Source organism: Mustela putorius, unplaced genomic scaffold (genome assembly GCF_011764305.1).
Source record: "Mustela putorius furo isolate JIRA1106 unplaced genomic scaffold, ASM1176430v1.1 tig00000382_pilon_pilon_pilon, whole genome shotgun sequence".
Taxonomy (NCBI): Eukaryota; Metazoa; Chordata; class Mammalia; order Carnivora; family Mustelidae; genus Mustela; species Mustela putorius.
Genome location: NW_025421367.1, coordinates 2,471,547 through 2,489,423, shown reverse-complemented (window position 1 = coordinate 2,489,423; position 17,877 = coordinate 2,471,547). Strand labels below are relative to the sequence as shown.

The window sequence follows — 17,877 nt, the reverse complement described above, 5'->3', positions numbered from 1 at the left end:
ACATGTGAGTCACTCAGTAGTTCTGAGCAGGAATATGACCTTTTTAAAAGTTCCTGGGTCTGCTGAGGTGCTAAGGAGTGGAGTAGTAATGAGGCAAAATAAAGACAGTAAGATAGTAAAAAAGTATTTGGGAATTGGCTGGCTATGGGCAGATGATGGGAGAGGGAGCAAGGGAAGGGTCTGAGGTACAAGAGGGATTAGGTTGACCAGTCTGCGAGTCAGAATGATGTGTTAGTATGGCTCAGTAGAGAGTTCTGAATAGGAGAGACAGGCATAGAAGACACTGTATAGAGTTAGAAGTTGAAGATGGAGGAATAGGCCCAACTTATGTGGAGAATGAATCCAGCAGGTTAGTGAAATGCAGAAAAATGTAATTATGTAAGCACAAGGTGATGGAGGCCTAATTCAGAACTGAGCTCATGGGGGGGATAATGGAGATAATGGAGAAAGGAATGTTGGAGATACTGAAAATGAAATACTGATGAGATTTGGTGACTGATTATAGAAAAGATTTTGAATCTTGTGTTTGAGAGAATTAAACCCACAGCAAGTGAAGAGGAAAAGAGGAGCTGAGTTGTGTTTGGTATGGTAAGCTTATGGTAAAGGCTGAGGTAGAGGTAGCTGACAGGCACCAGAATCTGAGAACTGAGTTCAGGTCTGAGATACTGTACTTGAAAACTACCATGCTGGGGCGCCTGGGTTGCTCAGTGGGTTAAAGCCTCTGCCTTCGGCTCAAGTCATGGTCCCAGGGTCCTGGGATAGAGCCCCGCATCGGGCTTTCTGCTCAGCGGGGAACCTGCTTCCTCCTCTCTCTCTGCCGACTTGTGATCTCTGTCTGTCAAATAAATAAATAAAACCTTAAAAAAAGAAAGAAAGAAAGAAAGAAAGAAAGAAAACTACCATGCTGTGCCTAGATTCACTGTGGAAGGGACAGGAGACAGGGGAGCAGGAGGCCAAAGAGGGAGACCCGAGGGTCACTGAATTTGGAGGTGGGAAGGAAAGGGCAAGAATATCACAGGGGGAAGCCACTCGGGAAATAGGAAATTTTCAAGGATAGGTGAAGCACCACAATACATTCAGTATGACGAAGACTGTTTTTTAAAAAGTGGAAAGTATGTAAAAATATATTCCCGTGTAAATACATTGAAAGAAGTCTGGAAGAATATAAAACCAAATCTATAATAGTCCTTTACCCCAAGAAGAGAGAGGAAAAAGTTAGAATTATGGAGCAAGTGATTCAGTGGGAGCTTAAGCCTTTTTGGTGAGGTTTTTAATTTTTCTAAGAAGAATGTATTCACTATGCAATTCAGAAGTACTGAAAACAGAATAAATGGACAAGAAAGCACTTTTAGAGTAGAACAACTCTCTCAGGCAGAAATATTCTCTCAAGAAAAGATTTGTCTTTAATATACATTTATAAGTGACATATTGTAGCCTACCTTACTTATCTATCAAGTTAAAAATAACTCGGCAACACAGCTACTTTCTTTAGCTCTACCTGCTTCATCATATTATTTTAAATAAATAATTGGTAAAGTGGTAACTTTATTTATTCTGGTTGCAGAAAATGAAAGCATTTTAATCACTCTTAATTGTTTCTCACTTTATGCAAGAACCAGGGCAAAACTTTCATTGTAGATGAATGGAGAATCTGTCCTACAGACACGTCTGTAGGACACCCACCATGGGGAAGGAGACCATGAACGCCTGTTGACATAGAAGCACACTGGGTAATTTTTCTGCTTCTGAAAATTGACCTATGACTTTTTTTGGTGAAACTCCCAAGATGGTGGAGCTTTTTTCTTTCTGCTTCTATGTCTCCCTGAAATACTGATCATTTCAATAACTTTTGATTACAGCAAATCACACCTTAGAATTCTTCCAGATTCCAACCATTCAAATAGCTTTATCCATCTTCTTCTCCCTCCTTATGAATCAACGTTCTGTTCAAGAGTAACTAATCTTTATTCCTGCCACCAGACTCTGTTATAGTCAGTGAAAAGTCTGAAGGAACAAATTATTTTAAGATTAACAAACATAACTTTCTCTGTTGTAGCATTTACTTATAACAATAGTTGCATAATTTGCAATCAAGTGATATTCTTGTTAGATTATATTCATTTCTTGCCCCAGCAATTGTTTGGTTTTCTGATATTTGTTTTTTTTTTTTTTTTTTTAAATAGCAGGTAAGGAAATTTATTGACAAACGTTTAGATGTTTTAGGACTTTCATGTCTTCCACACAGTCAAGAGAAATACTGACAATGGACAAACAACAGGGAAAAAACTCTTCAGCAAAGGTTCTCCAGAACTCACAGCATCACTGGCCAAACACTATAAAAAACTCAAGTGAACCAACAAGAAGGGAGCTTAACAGAGAATTTTAATTTAACAGCTTAACCGAAAAAAAAAGAACATAGCAACCAAGCAACCTTCTCTTCTATCCACTAAAAGGAACATAAAAGGAAACCAGAGAACTTCTAAACCCTGTGAAGCAGGTATTTTGGAGAGAGAAGAGAGAGAGAAGGGACACACCATTGCAAGCGTTAACCCGTAACACGTGAGATTAAGGATTCTAACAAATTCTCTTTAGTCTCTATGTGCATCCCCAAGAACCGTATTATTAGAAACAGACTGCACAGAGATATAAACTATTTGGTATTAAAAACAGACTTTGCTATGTGAACATATAGTATGTCACTTTTATCTCTTTAACGAGAGTAACAGGATAAAGAAAGATCCCCCAGCTTGCCCTTGAGCCTGGAACCCCTAAACATCACCACACAGGCAGTGTGAACCCGAATTACCAGGTACAGAACCCAGGAGACGCCACCATGTCATTTTGTAAAGGATCAAGACTCAGCACCTGTTGAATCCCCGTCCTCACCCAGCCTCCTTGCCCTGCCTGAGTGTCTCCAGAAATCAGTAACTTCAATTTGCATCATTAAGGCCACAGGCCGGTTTGAATATTGAGATCTAACTAGAAAAAGTAGCAGCAAAGACAAAGTTAGCTAGAATTCGCTAGAAAAGCTAAAGGGAGATTTTTTTTTTTTTTAAATGCTTCCAGTTCATGTGAGAATTAAGGTGGAGGCCGTTAAACCCACCAGCTTTGCAGAGCTGTGGATGTTCTGCTGTCGTTATTTAAAAAAAAAAAAACAAAAAACTGAGATCTGTAATAAGCACGTTCACTCGAGAAAAATACCATGTTTGCTAGGTTTCTGTCCTCATTCCCAAGTTACTTTAGATTTTATACACTGTTCAAGGGCAGAGTATATACTGGTCAAGATGTGTTCATAGCTGATGCATCTCCAGAAAGTTCTTCATGAAGGCCGCCAGCTTTTGAACATCCTCAATCGTGACAACATTATACAGAGAGGCCCGGATGCCTCCCACAGACCTATGTCCTTTCAAGGAGATCATATTGAGTTCAAGAGCTTTATCAAGAAATCTTTTTTCTAAAGCATCGTCTCCTTTGGCATTGCCAATGCGGAATGGAATATTCATCTTGCTTCTATACTTGGGCTCCACTGGACATACATAGAATCCTTGAGAATTATCAATAATATCATAAATCATCTGCGATTTGATGGCGCTGAGCTTCTCCATGGCTGCGGCCCCGCCATTGTTCTTAATCCACTCCAGGACCAAGCCCATGACGTAGATGCTGAAGCACGGGGGCGTGTTGTACAAGGAGCTGTTTGCAGCCTGTACTTTGTATTCCAGGATCAAGGGGCACTCTCGGAGCGCGAACCCCAGCAGTTCCTCGCGGATGATCACTACGGTGACCCCCGCAGAGCCCACGTTCTTCTGTGCACCGGCAAAAATCACGCCGAACTTGGAAACATCACTGGCTTGGAGAGGAAGTTTGAGGACATGTCGCAAACCAGCACTGCCCCCTTGACATCAGGGATAAAGTCAAACTCCACTCCGTGCACGGTCTCGTTAGCGCAGTAATACACATAGGAAGCGTCCGGGCTGAGGTTCCAGGTGCTTGGATCTGGGATTTTCGTGTAACTCCCAAGTTTGGGGTGGACGATATTCACAGTCCCGAACTTCTTGGCTTCTTCTGCGGCCTTAGCTGACCAAGAGCCAGTTATCACGTAGTCAGCACACCTTCCTGCTTTCCGGCCAATCAGGTTTAAGGGGACAGCACTGAACTGGCCAGACCCACCTCTTTGCACAAAAATCACCTTGTAGTTATCTGGAATGGCTAACAATTCCCGCACAAGATTCTCTGCGTTGTTAATAATCTTGGCAAAATCCGACGATCTGTGGCTCATTTCAAAAACACTAATCCCAGTTCCTTTGTAGTCTAATAGTTCTTTTTGGCTCTCTAACAATACCGAGCGCGGTAGCTTGGCAGGCCCGGGCCCGAAGTTGACCACCTGCGTCGGGGCGCTCATGGGGCGGCAGCGTAGGCGACAAGGACAACGGAGAGAAGCGTGCGTGGCTGGTATTTGTATTTTTAAAACAGTGTTATTGAGATCCATATTTTTCAAGACTATGGTTCAGTGATTTTTTTAGTAACTTACATTTTCATCCCACCAAATAAGGTCCTTCAGGGCATTTACATTAATCTCTGTGCCTCCCTGTTCCCCCAGAACCAGACAATCACAATCAACTTGCTGTTTTTTTAAAAACTTGCCTTTTCTGGACTTTTGATATAAATTCTAATCATGTAATACTTGGTTTCTTGAGGTTCCACTCTGACTTTAGAGAATGAACCTAGAGATTTTCCTTTTACCTTTAAGAAAATCACACATTTAAAGAAATACACTGCCTTTCAAAAAGACCATTACAGTACATACTATTTAACTAAAAACCTAAAAATATTAATTCTTTTCTTTATTTAAATTCTAAAATTAAAAAGATTCTGAAGGTAATAAATATAGTGCTAGAAACGCTCGAAAGGATCACTTAACTATTGTACATGCTGAAACAGATAGTAAGACGGCTATCCCTGAAGCTTCAAATTCTTTTAACATCTCAAACATTACCTATAATAGAACCTTTTTCTTTTAGAGCATGGATATGCAGCTTTCCCTTCCAGGAAATTTTTTAAGTGGCCTATTTCTTAACATACTAGTTAATGTTTATAGTTTTTCTTCCTCAGCATCTTTAAAAGGAATGAGAGTATCAGGTACACCAAAAGGAACTGGAATGTGCCAGCCATGCTTAAGGGATGTACTTGCTCAATAACCTTCTCATTTCTGTGAGTGCCTCTAACCCACTGAACTTGTACACTGTACTTACACTGTGGAGAAGGACAGGCATGGGCTCCTTTGAAGCTGGCATGCCAGATCAGATATTATGCTTTTCAGTCTACTGTGAATTTTAGTAATACACACATCTTAATTATAAAAAAAAATTTTTTTTTAAAACTTTTTTAAGAGAAGGAGAGAGAGGGTGCAGGGAGGGGCAGAGGGAGAGAGAGAATCCCAAGCAGGCTCTATGCATAGCATAGAGCCTGATGTGGGGCTTGATCTCACAATGCTGAGATCATGACTGAGCAGAAATCAAGAGTCGGATGCTCAACCTAACAAGCCACCCAGGCATCCCTACAAAAAAGAATTCTTAACAGTATTTTAGTAACTGCTGCTGTGAGTTTTAGAAAGCTAATGCTTTCACTGAATTAAGTACTCTGTCTTTGGCTTAGAATTCAGTATTAAATAGAGCATTCCACTGAACTCTAACAAAATCAAGAGTTACTTATCCTTAAGCTTTTTTCACTGAATCAATCTAATTGTGAGAAATTCTATGAGGATTAGAAAAATGATTGTTGTTTATATGATTATATCCTCAATGCCATTTTTTGACAATTATAGAAATACAGAAAAAAATGATATTCATCTGAATAAATAATGTTCCAAGCTAGAAATTAGCCAATAAGCAGTAAGTGATATTGGGCTCTTCTCTTGACTCACAAAACATCACATTTTAAGTGTGTTACTCTCTTTGCTTTTATTTTTGTTGCCACTAACTGAAGATTAGAAAAACAATTCATATTTCTACTACATCTTTTTTTTTTTTAATTTATTTATTTGACAGAGAAAGAAACACAGTGAGAGAGGGAATACAAGCAGGGGGAGTGGGAGAAGGAGAAGCAGGCTTCCTGCCGAGCAAGCAGCCCGATGTGGGGCTCGATCCCAGGACCCTGGGATCATGACCTGAGCTGAAGGCAGACGCCTGACGACAGAGCCACCCAGGTGCCCTGTATTTCTACTACATCTTAAGAAGAAATGAGACGCCCCAGAAGAATTGAAACAAAGGAGAAAAAGACCAAAGTGAGACAACCTGGGGCAAAAGTACTGGACAAGGCTTCAACTCTAAATATTCAAAGTTATCAAAGAACACTGTTGGCCAAAAACCGCTCCTCAAAAGCCTGAGAAATCAGCTTTAACCTGTTGTTTAAAAATTCACGGGACAATTCACCATTCTGGAAATCTCAGTACCAAAGGTTCTTTCTTGGTTGTTAGCTGATAGGGTAACTCTGCTGAAAACCAAACCATGAGTATAAACGTGGCACACTGATTTTAAAGTGCAAAGAGAATGTTTTTTGTTTTGTAAAGTAAACGAAACTCATCAGATCATGGGTCAAACAAGAATAGATTTTTGTTGAATTGTTTTTTTTTTCTTTTTCAAAGAGCAACTAAAAAATAAAAGACAAAAACAAGAAAAAGCCCAGCTAAATATTTCTCGACAATTCTGCAAAAAAAAAGTTGGTAAGCCAAAATAAAGTTTGTATTAGGGGCACCTGGGTGGCTCAGTCGGTTAAGCATCTGCCTTTAGCTCAGGTCATGATCCCAGGATCCTGGCACTGAGCCCCACGTTGGGCTCTCTGCTTAGTGAGGAGCCTGCTTCTCCCTCTCACTCTCCCTCTGTGCCCTCTTTCTCTCAAATAAATAAATAAAATCTTTTAAAAAAACTTGTATTAGATAATGGGCTTATATTTAATACACATTGCCAACCTTTTTGTTTTAAGACTGGTGCAACTAATGAACTGTTAAGGAAAAAAGTAGAAACACACACACACACTTCTAATTTATTTAAAATTTATGAACTAAATAATAACTTGTTCTAGAAAGTAACTGCAAATGAAAACCACCTCATAAGTTTATTTAATGAAAATTGGCCTAATATTCATTCTGTTACTTCAAGATATATAAAGGATTTAAAGTTTATTTTCAATTAAATTTATTTTAATTATCTCCACCTATTTTGTGACAATTTTCTTCACAATCTATTAAATGGTATGTAAAAAGTAAACTCTCTGCATGGACACTACAGAACTTGGATGAGATCCTACTGCGTGACGGTGAGCAGCACGGTTTCTACCTAAATCTCTAAGGTTGCCAAGTGTGCAGGAGTAAGTCTTCAAGGCCATCCTTTATGAACTTAGAAAGTATATAAAAAATTCATAAACATTAACACACATTTGTTTCAACTGGAGATATGCTGACTGGCGGAACAAAGAGTTGTCAGAGCAACGTTAGCTGTGCCGTCTCTCCATAATCTCACTTCTTGATTTGTATCTCAGAAATACAAATTCATTCTCCAAACAGGAAGCTCTTTTCTTGTTACCTTTAGGAGCAAGAAACTTTTTTTTTTTCCCTTTCATTTTCTGACTGGATGAATAAAAATGATGATATAAACTACTAAAATTTGAATTTTTCTTTTCATTGCTTTACATATGGCATTCCTGGCATAATTCTCTGCCAAGTAATTTGGGAAGATAACATCTACACTAGTGCTTCTCACCCAGACACTTGGCCTTGATATTTAAACTAGAGAAGAAAACTCTGAAAAGGGCCAATGTTTCTGTGTCCCTTCTTCTTTTCGGAACTTTCACACTGCCCAAGGCCAGTTCCTCCATGGGTGTCACCCTTACCCCTCAGCGGTGAGGGCTGCACACTGCCCTCCCCTCCCTGCTCCAACACAGCTGCCCACCAGGTGCACAGCCTGCTTTCCTGGGTGGGGGGGTTACCCCCGGCTTCCAAATTCCCTCTGAACACCTTGTTCCATGACCTCCCAGCTTATAAACCAGTCTCTTTTCCTCCATGGACTCTGTGTATTACACACACAATCTGCCTACATTCCATTTCACTCATTATTATAATACCCCAATTGGAGTCAAACACACACAAAAACAATCCCAACCCCTTCTGGTCCAAGTCCACTCCTGGAAGCAACAGCCTGTTCTCTGCCCTCCCTCAAAGCACACACTTGTCCATCCGGCCTCTCTCAGAGGCTGGCAGGTGGTAGTGGATCGGGGGTGTGGTCTTTTCACTCATCTTCCCCCAGCACCCCAACCTCTCCTTCTGCACTGGTGCCACACCAGCTTTTATAAATCCAAGTCTGCTTAGATCTTTTGCTGCCTTATATTCCTGCCATCACATTCTGTCATTTTCAAGAGAAAAATCCAAAGTCTTGCGTACGGGGGATAGTTTTTCACAGTCTTATCTATTTAGCTCAGTACCTTAGCCCACCTCTAGCCTTGCCTACCTCCTAAACTCCAGGTGTCCAGAATCTGCAGCTGCACCTGAGGTTCTCCTCCTGGCCATCCTCCCCACCTTGCATGCCCCAGCACATGCCTTTTTTCTTCTTTTTTCTTTCTTGAGAATAAGGAGCATCCTTATTCTCAAGTCCCCTGCCCAGTAGATTTCTACTTTTCCTACTACTGCCAGTTCACAAGTCGTCCTCTTTCTGAAACCACTCTGACCCTCTTCTCCCAATGTGGTCTGTGCTCTTCCTCTCGCCTCACACGGCACCCTATGTCCTGTATTAGAAGCTCTTTAAAAACACCAGAATCTTATGACTTTATCACCAGCCCTTTTCCCACTGCTTGGACAGTGATGGGCACCTAGTGTATGCGTGCTTACTAATCATACCAATTTTTATTCACTTTTCCTCTGTCTTCCCAAGTGCAGGACTTAAGTCTCTCATTGTCTGAACTGTCAGCACCTGGCAAGGAAACGCCACATAAATAGACCTCTGTAAAGATTAATGACTATTGAAGGAACCAATACTATAACTTCCTCCAAACTCTCCCTGTCCAAATTACCATGGTTCCTATCACCTATCCCACCTAGCTGAAACTTTTACTGGCTTCCCATTACCTGGAGGATGAAGGCCAGGGGTTTCCTTGCTCACTGCCATTTTTTTTTTTAATTTTATTTATTTATTTGAGAGAGAGAGCTTGAGCACATGAGCACAGGACTGGGAGGAGGAGAAGCAGACTCCCCGCTGAGCAGGGAGCCTGATACAGAGCTCCATCTGATCCTGGGACTCTGGGATCATGACCTGAGCTGAAGGTGACACTTAACCAAGTGGGCAACCCAAGCGTCCCCCTTGATTGGTTCTTTTGCATAGAAATGCACATTTCCTTGACCCTCACACACTTTCTCCTCCTATTTCACATATCAACTTAGGCTTTCCCTGCCTACTCAAACTGTCTCTGCCTGAGTCTGTGACATTCACCTGATTAGTTTCTTAATATGCCCACTTATTAGAGCTGAAATGATCTTCACAGGCTTTTTTGTTTCTCCTAAGTGTTTTCCAACACCCCCCTCCCCCGCACCCCCAAACACAGGGCCCTGGTTGGCTTTGTTCAATGCTGCATCCCTTGTTCTAGAGCAGTTCCTGGAACCAGAGGTTAGATGTTGAGCAATTGTTCAGTGAAGGAAAGATTAAATGCGAAAATATTTCAGGTTGGCATTCAAGGTCGTCTCTGACTTGGCCCCACTCTATTTTCCCAGCCTTATCTCCAACCAATTTCCCATATGACACCCGTTTGTTATTTCCCAAATACTTCTCTCGTGCTTCCTGTTGGGGCCTTCTTTTTCTTCCTATTTAAATTCTCTTCATCTTTTATACAAATTCCCTCTTTCATAATGCAATCTAAAGTGGTAAGCTCTTTAGCTGTATTATTTGTTTAATGTTGTAAATACTTTTCAATTTTCTCTGTCTTGTAATGAACTTTTTTGGAATGGAAATAAGTTTTTGGATTTTTTTGGAATGGAAATATGTTTTAAGTTATAACAAAAGATTAAAAATTCTTAGAAGGAAAAATTATCTATGCTAGGAGTAAATAAGATTCAGATCCAATTTCACCTCTTTTAAGAAAATTGCATGCCTTCTTCAAGTATACAAAGAGGTTTGTTTTCGTATAATTTGCAACATAATAGCTAAAAGGCTATATGCAAAATTTATTAGTGACTGTTGGTCCTAGTAACAACTCAGATGTCCATTTTAATTGCAAATAATATTGACCACTGAACATATTATGAAAAAGCAACCCAAAAGTAACTCATCCAGTTTTTAACCCTGAACCCACTACTATAATCTAATTGACTAAATAATTTGTCTTAAAATACAAACAAAAAATATATATAATAAACCACAAACATTTCTAGTGATAAGAACTATTAGGCAAAAACATGTGAGCCTAAACATCAGAGCAGACAATACGACATATAACATGTAAATAAAAGAAACACGCCAACCTGGATACCAGCTTTGCAACATTAGCATCCTCTGCTGAATTCATGTCATCCCAGCAGGGTTTTCTACGACTTAGCCGCAGGCTGACCTGAGGGATGCCATCACAGAGCTCTGGTTGTGGAACTCTGTGAGCCTGAAGAGCTCCCTCACTCCTGGATTTGGGGATCTAGAAAATAAAATTTAAAAGAGAGAAAGATTTAAAAAATCTTTCAAATTAAGTTACTGAAGATAATTTACTCTAATTAGTAACCTAATGTATTTTTTTTAAAGATTTTATTTATTTATTTGACAGAAAGAGATCACAAGTAGACAGACAGGCAGGCAGAGAGAGAGAGAGAGAGAGAGAGAGAGAGGGAAGCAGGCACCCTGCTGAGCAGAGAGCCCGAAGCGGGACTCTATCCCTGGACCCTGAGATCATGACCTGAGCCGAAGGCAGCAGCTTAACCCACTGAGCCATGCAGGTGCCCCAGTAACCTAATATATTAATAATATTCCAGAAAAATATCAACCTAGGTATAGAATTTAAAATACTTAGAAGAACTGTCATATGGCAAAAGGCACAGGGAAGAAGAGTAACCAATACTTTCCTGGGGAATGTTCAAACCATACATAGCCCATGTCCCCATGTCCCTCTCCTGGATTCTGATACAAATCTTCCCCAGGATCACCCGCCCTCCCCTCCCCATTCTGTGTAATGAGAGATTATGGGAGTATATCTAACTAGCATCCTAGAGTGAAGGTAAGAAAAAATAGAAAAAGGCAGGGGAAAAAAGGGGCTGAGAAACACTGAAATGAAGGATGCCATAGTCAGAAAGGCATCCAGAAATATTTACTACCAACAAGTAAAATATATACCAGTTTGCTAATAGTTCCTGTTGTAATCTTCTTTTATAGGGCAAAGTATGGTATAATACATTTTTAACTAAGGAAATAACTAGGCAAAACCCCACCTTTTTAGTTCTCTCATATCTCTGAAAACATGGGTTGCACAGTAGCAAACAAACACTGGTATATTGACTTCTCTTATCAGATGTTTTGGGTTCATTCCAACCTCAGAAATATCCTCATGCTTTTATATTAGATCAGAAGGAGTATGAATACAACCCATGTCCTTCTCCTAAAATTGTGTAAAAATCATGTGAGTGTTTCAGGAAAGATTCAAATCCTTGGATCAGCTGTATTTGTTATACTGGAAGCTTTTTCTCATGTCAAAGCTTGCTTGCTTGCTTGCTTGCTTTCTATTTATTTATTTCAAAGCTTTCTTATGCTTGTCCTTCAACTGGATGGAATGTCACCCATTCATCACTGGCTACTTACCAACTGCCTAAGACCAAACCAAATCTTAACCTCCTTTGAGGTTGAGATAAGAATCCACTGTCCACAGAGCTTTTCTAATTAACCTCAGGTCTTAATGACCTTTCTGAACTTTGAATTCCTGTAATACACCACCACAAAATCTATGCTTTATTTCATGTCATCTGATACCTTCATTTTAGTTGTTTTATGTTTCTAGGTTATATGGCCTCAACCAGAGGCCTGGAGACAGAGATTATAGTGTCATGTTCTTTTTCTTTCTCTCCTCTCCCTGTCTTTCTCTACTTCTTAAGGATATCATTATTATTATTTTTTTGCACTTGAATTTTTACTTATTTACTGATTTCTTTGTTGTTGTTGTTTTTTAAAATTATTTATTTTTTAAAATTTCTTTCCAGTGTTCCAGAATTCATTGTTTATGCACCTCATCCAGTGCTCCCTGCAATACATGCCCACCACCAGGTTGGGTGAGCCTGGATATCATTATTGTTAATGTTTGAGCCATCAAGTCTAGCAAAGTTCTGAACCATTAATATTTATTGTCAGACAACACAGTTTTCCACTACAAAATATACCCAAGATAGCGAATGACCAAGAAACTAGAATAACAGGCAATTAAAAAAAATAATATGGGGACAATTATAAGCATAAATATTCAATAAACTCATATCTTTATGAGGATTACATAAAAATAACTTTGAAAATAATTTAGCAAATAGTTACATTTAGTACAGAGCAAAGTAAACACTCAGTAAAAACTAGCTTTTATTAACATTGTTGTTATGTGAAATTTGCCTGAATCTGATGATTACTAATGAACTATTCCATTGCATTTCTCTGTAGAACTTTTATACGTTCATGAAAATCAAGGATAGCAAGGCAAAATTTTTTTTAAAAATACGAACTACAGAGTTCATTGATATATTTGCCAAGATTATTTATGAAAGAAATATTAGGCACCTGGGTGGCTCAGTTAGTTGAGCATCCAACTCTTGATTTTGGCTGAGGTCATGATCTCAGGGTCTGGGATTAAGCCCTGCACTGGGCTCCATGCCCAGCAGGGAGTCTGCTGGAAGTCTCTCTCTCCATCTGCCCCTCCCCCGACTTGTGTTCACTCTTTCTCTCTGTCTCTTGAATAAATCTTTTTTAAAAAAGAAATATTTAGATAAACAGCAAGAGAACATCTGAAAGGTACAAATATATGCTGTTACGTATTTCATAAAGGGAATCTTTTTGCATGTGATTATTTTTCATAAGAATAGACAGGAAAAATAAACACACCGAAAAAGCAGAGAGATTTCAAACTAATTAGCTAAAAAAAATCTCATACCCAGACTTAATTCTCTCTTAATATTAAAACAAATACAAGAGCAGTTGTTTGGCAACATTTCATGGTGTTAAAATAAGGACACAGCATCTTAGGTTCAGTGATAATTTGGGAATTCTAAATTCAATTCAGTAGTTTATGCAAAGGATAAATATATATATATATTTTTTCAGATTTTAATTATTTATTTGACAGAGAGAGAGAGAAAGCCAGAGAGGGAACACAAGCAGGGGGAGTGGGTGAGGGAGAAGCAGGCCTCCTGCCAAGCAGGGAGCCTGATGCAGAACTCAATTCCAGGACCCTGGGATCATGACCTGAGTCGAAGGCAGACGCTGAACTGACTGAGCCTCCCATTGACTGTGTCCCATTGAGCCCCCCACTGACTGTGTCTCCCCACAAAGGAGAAATATTCTAAGGTAAAAGGTAATATGCAACTGATTCCATTTCTGTCAGCTTATATTAAAGGAGACTACATAATGCAAATCACTTAAAATTCAGATACCAGAAACTACAACAGCTACGTACACAGAAAGTATATTTTTGTGATGATTTAATCTCTATAGAAATAAACAGGACTGTCATTAACCATAAACTTCAAAATATAAACTAATTATTAATAATATATACCAAAGAAGTACAAAGGACTAAACTTGTGCACAGAACATGAAAATACCACATGAAGTTTATGAGAGAACAAAATTGTTAGAAAAGAGTAGTGTAGTAACTGTAGACTACTAGCACTATAGAGTGTGTGTATGTGTATATATATTTTTTTCTTTTTTTTTTTAAAGGAATGCATGTTTTTAAAGGGGATTAATGATATAGTCTTGAAGATGTACCTTGAAGGCTATACATTTTCATTACATAAATTACTGTAGGAAAACTAGATGAAATTTTAAAACCTGCTACCTTATTGATGTTCTCAATTTTAGTACAAATGTATGAACTTTGAGAAAAGGAAGGAGGTCACTTTCTTTGCCTTAGCTGGAATTGAGCTTTTTAGAAACACATGATTTGAGCCTTGGCCTTATTGGGTTGGTAGAAGAGATAGTTTTATTTTTATGCTCTGAGTATCCATCTCAGATTGTGTCAAGTTTAGCGGCTGACTCTGAGATGGTACTCAGTACTCCTTTCATCATAACTCTCAGAGGAGAAGTAGGACCTCAGTCATCCAAGGCCAAGGATACAAGGAGACATGCTATTACAGTTGTAGTTTAAAGCAGTGGTCCTTACCAGGAGCCAGTTTCTGGAGACACTTCTGGTTTGTCATGCTGGGGGTGAGGGTGTATGCTACTGGAATCTAATAGGTAGAGGCCAGGATTGTGACTAACCCTCTTTAAATGCTCAGGACAGCCTGCCATGAAAAAGAGTTATCTGGCCCAAAATGTTAGCAAAGCTGGACCTGAGAAACCCTGCCTCAGAAACCTGACTGATGTAACTCCTCTCTTTATACACTTTTCTTCTGGTTCCACCTTCCCATTTTTGCCATTGGCATGCTAAGAGGCCCAGATCAGCTATAGGTTTAGTGGAAATGGGCCAAGGGGTCACCTAGACCTGCACTTTCTAATTAAGGGCTGTTCCTGATTCCATGAGGTTCAGCCAAACTCTGTGGGGCTTTTAGTCCTATTTAGTCCAAATAGGACTAAAAGTCTTACTCTGATAAATGAAGCTGATGTGCTTGGAGAGACCCACCTGCAGCCTCCCTCATGACATGCAGCTACAGTAGGCAAATGGCCAACAATCTGAGATGTTGACTGAGGTGGCCAGCTTTCTCTTTCCACTGGAGATATGCATTTTTCACACCACACTTTGCTGCTCTATTTTAGTGATTTCTTCATGATAGCTTTTGTTCTTTTTCCTTTTTAAAAAGATTTTATTTATTTATTTGACAGAGAGAGACACAGTGAGAGAGGGAAGACAAGCGGAGGGGTGCGGGGGGCAGAGGGAGAGGCAGGCTTCCTGCTGAGCAGGGAGTGATCCCAAGACCCTGGAATCATGACCTGAACTGAAGGCAGGTGCTTAATGACTGAGCCACTCAGGCACCCTAATAACTTTTGTTCTTGAAGGTGAAAACTATAACCCGCCAGCCCCTTCCCCACCACTGCCACCCACCTATGGAAGATATTTTGCTCAGAAGAATCTGCCACTGACTGAGTTAAGGATCTAGGCACATGCTGTGTGATCTGTGCGTATCACTGAAATTCTAAGAATTCCAGGGATTGTAAAAAGAGCACATTCCATGCATGTATTTGCAGGCACGGAACAGACTAACACAAGGAATTTGAGCTGCTCTGGAGTTTGAGATGCCATGGGAATAGAAACCCAAGAGTAACTTTTGACAATGTAAAATTAGGAAATATTCTCTTAGGTGTTGCTGCTGTTACTGTTATAAAGATTTAGTGAACATTTCTCTGAGTTAGGCATGGTTCCAAGACTTGATTTACGTCAGTTAATCCATTTAATTGTCACAGCAACACAAAGAGGCAGAGACTATTATTATTACCATCTAACTAATGAGGAAATGGAAGCGTCAAGAATGTGAGTTATTTGTCCCATTGAGTGAGTGGCAGTGCTATAAACCCAGAGGGTCAGACCTCAGTACTTGGGCTTACCACTACTTTCTGTATTTGGTTACATGTGAAACATTAGAATTGCAAGAAGAAAAGAAACTTTGGGATGAAAGTCACATTGCATCCTGTATTGCAAACCATTTTCTTCTCCTCTTCCTCCTCCCCCTCCTCCCCCTGCCTCTCCTCCCCCTCCTCCCCCTGCCCCCCTTCCTCCCTCCCCCTCCTCCTCCTCCTTGGCATTAGTAGTTAAAACTCTTTTTAAATTGAACCCTCTGGCATTTACTGAACCATTCTAGCAGGATAATCATGGGGAAAAAATCAGATAGGAGGATAAAACTATATGAAAAATGTATTCATCATTTTTATGATAGGCCAAAAAATGTAAGCATTTTAGTCAAGTTACTATCATAGGTAATTATGGCACATCTATATGATGAAGGATCATTTAATCATTAAAATGTCTCTAAAGTTTGTAATGAGACTGCAATAATTGTGCTATAATATATAGTGTGAGCCTATTTAGCAAATAAAAACGCAGAGTTACATGCCTCCAATAAAACTTAGGTCATCTCCATACTTAAAAAATTTCAAAGGCCAAAAAACAAATTCTGCCACAGTCAACACTACAGATGTTTTAATAGGGTCTCATCTTTAAAAATTGAATGAGAAATCTAGCCACGGATTTCTCAGCCTGTGAATCAAGGCTCTGATTTACCCTAATACGTGACTAACAACATTAAAAAATAATGTGCCTCAACTTAATATTTGTCCATATGAATCTCTCAGTGTGAGGGCACAATAGTAAGTCCTAAGTATGGGCCCTGTCTGCCCCAGGCAAGTGCAGGGTAGGAGTTGTCTGCTCTGCAGGACTGAAAAAGAGGGATAGCAGGTGAACCAGAAGGAGGAGGAGCTCAACTGACTGGCCAAGGACCTGTCCCTTGTCAAGCATAAAAACCTATTTTTTGATCTTAAGAGTCATCCTAAGTACTGGCCAATTGTTGAACTTGCATTTCAAAATGACAAAAACTAAGTCTGTTCTTTTCATCATCAGGTACTTTGCTTTGAGAGGTGTTTGGAACCAGGCAGAAAATCACAATCAAGGCTCAAATGATGAAGGAAACTGTGATAGAAGGAACCCGGAAAGTTCATTTTTAACATTTAGACTTCCTAAAGAAAGGTTATTCGACTTCCTCATTTCCTTGATCACTTTCCTCCTCCACTTGTCATTTGTTTAGAGAGAGCAAAGCCTCTTGCCTTCCTTCATGGTCACTGAACTCACAAGCTTCTTAACAAGAAATGGTGACATAACAGAGTATGAGAAAAGAGATGTTCAGCTCTGACTTTTTTTTTTTTACACCTTTTTTGTTTAAAGAAACATGAAAAAAATCCTCTGAGAAAAGCCTTTGTTTTTAATAAAAAAGTCCAAGTTGGCTTTTTAATGGTGAGGTTTATTTACTAAATGGTTGCAATTCTCCTGATAATTTGATTAATTTATTATGTGTCGGCTACAGTGCTAACTGATGTTCCAGGGTGTTTTCTGAGAAAGTTATTAATATGCTTTAGGGAATTTTCGGGGGTTAGTTTCTTGTACATAACCTTTCCCTCCTTTTTTTTTTTTTTTGTGAAAAAATGGGTCAGTGTTAAAGTTATAACTAATTAAAATATCTTGATCTAAGCTCTAGAGTGAGTCTGTACTGTAGAATAAAATCAGTTTAACTTTGTGAGCAAAACTAAGAAACTGTACAATTTTTTAAAAAGTGTGCTGTGAAATAGATGAGATCAATTACAGGTCTGCAGTACAGCCCAAGCAAGAGCGCTTAGCACCTGGTTTTCCCCAACTGCTCCCTCCTTCCCTCCTCTGCAGAAGTAAGTGCCATCACAGCAGAGACTTCTGTCTGCTTTGTTAATTGCTGGAGCCCTGACTCTTAGAACAGTGCTTGGCAAATAGCTGGCAACCACTAAATATCTGTGCAATCAATGAACAAATGAATGCTCAAACTCAATGATTTCATCTACCTTCCTCCCGGAAACATGGAAATGTTGACAGATTATCAGGTGATACCATAAAGCCCATTAATTCCCCTCTGTAAGCAATACGCTTATTTTAGCAGTTTCGTTTATGCTCACTTTCAAAACTTGTAAGTTAATTTTAAAAATAGCATTGGTA

At 39.4% G+C, this 17,877-nt stretch overlaps 2 protein-coding genes across 8 annotated transcripts in view; both read right to left on the bottom strand.

Moving 5' to 3' along the window:
• The window catches only part of FAM13A (family with sequence similarity 13 member A), a 366,926-nt gene that overhangs the window by 124,390 nt on the left and 224,659 nt on the right, over positions 1–17,877 (bottom strand). For all 7 annotated transcript variants that reach the window (XM_045079369.1, XM_045079367.1, XM_013058040.2 and 4 more), the window contains one exon: positions 10,502–10,665. In XM_045079369.1, the coding sequence (XP_044935304.1) occupies positions 10,502–10,665 (164 nt within the window). The remainder of the gene's footprint in view (positions 1–10,501; positions 10,666–17,877) is intronic.
• On the bottom strand, positions 3,153–4,565 carry LOC101691414 (phosphoserine aminotransferase-like). The gene is given in 2 exon segments (XM_045079372.1): positions 3,153–3,847; positions 3,850–4,565. Coding segments are annotated over 2 exon segments (1,197 nt in total). The 5' UTR covers positions 4,490–4,565; the 3' UTR covers positions 3,153–3,290.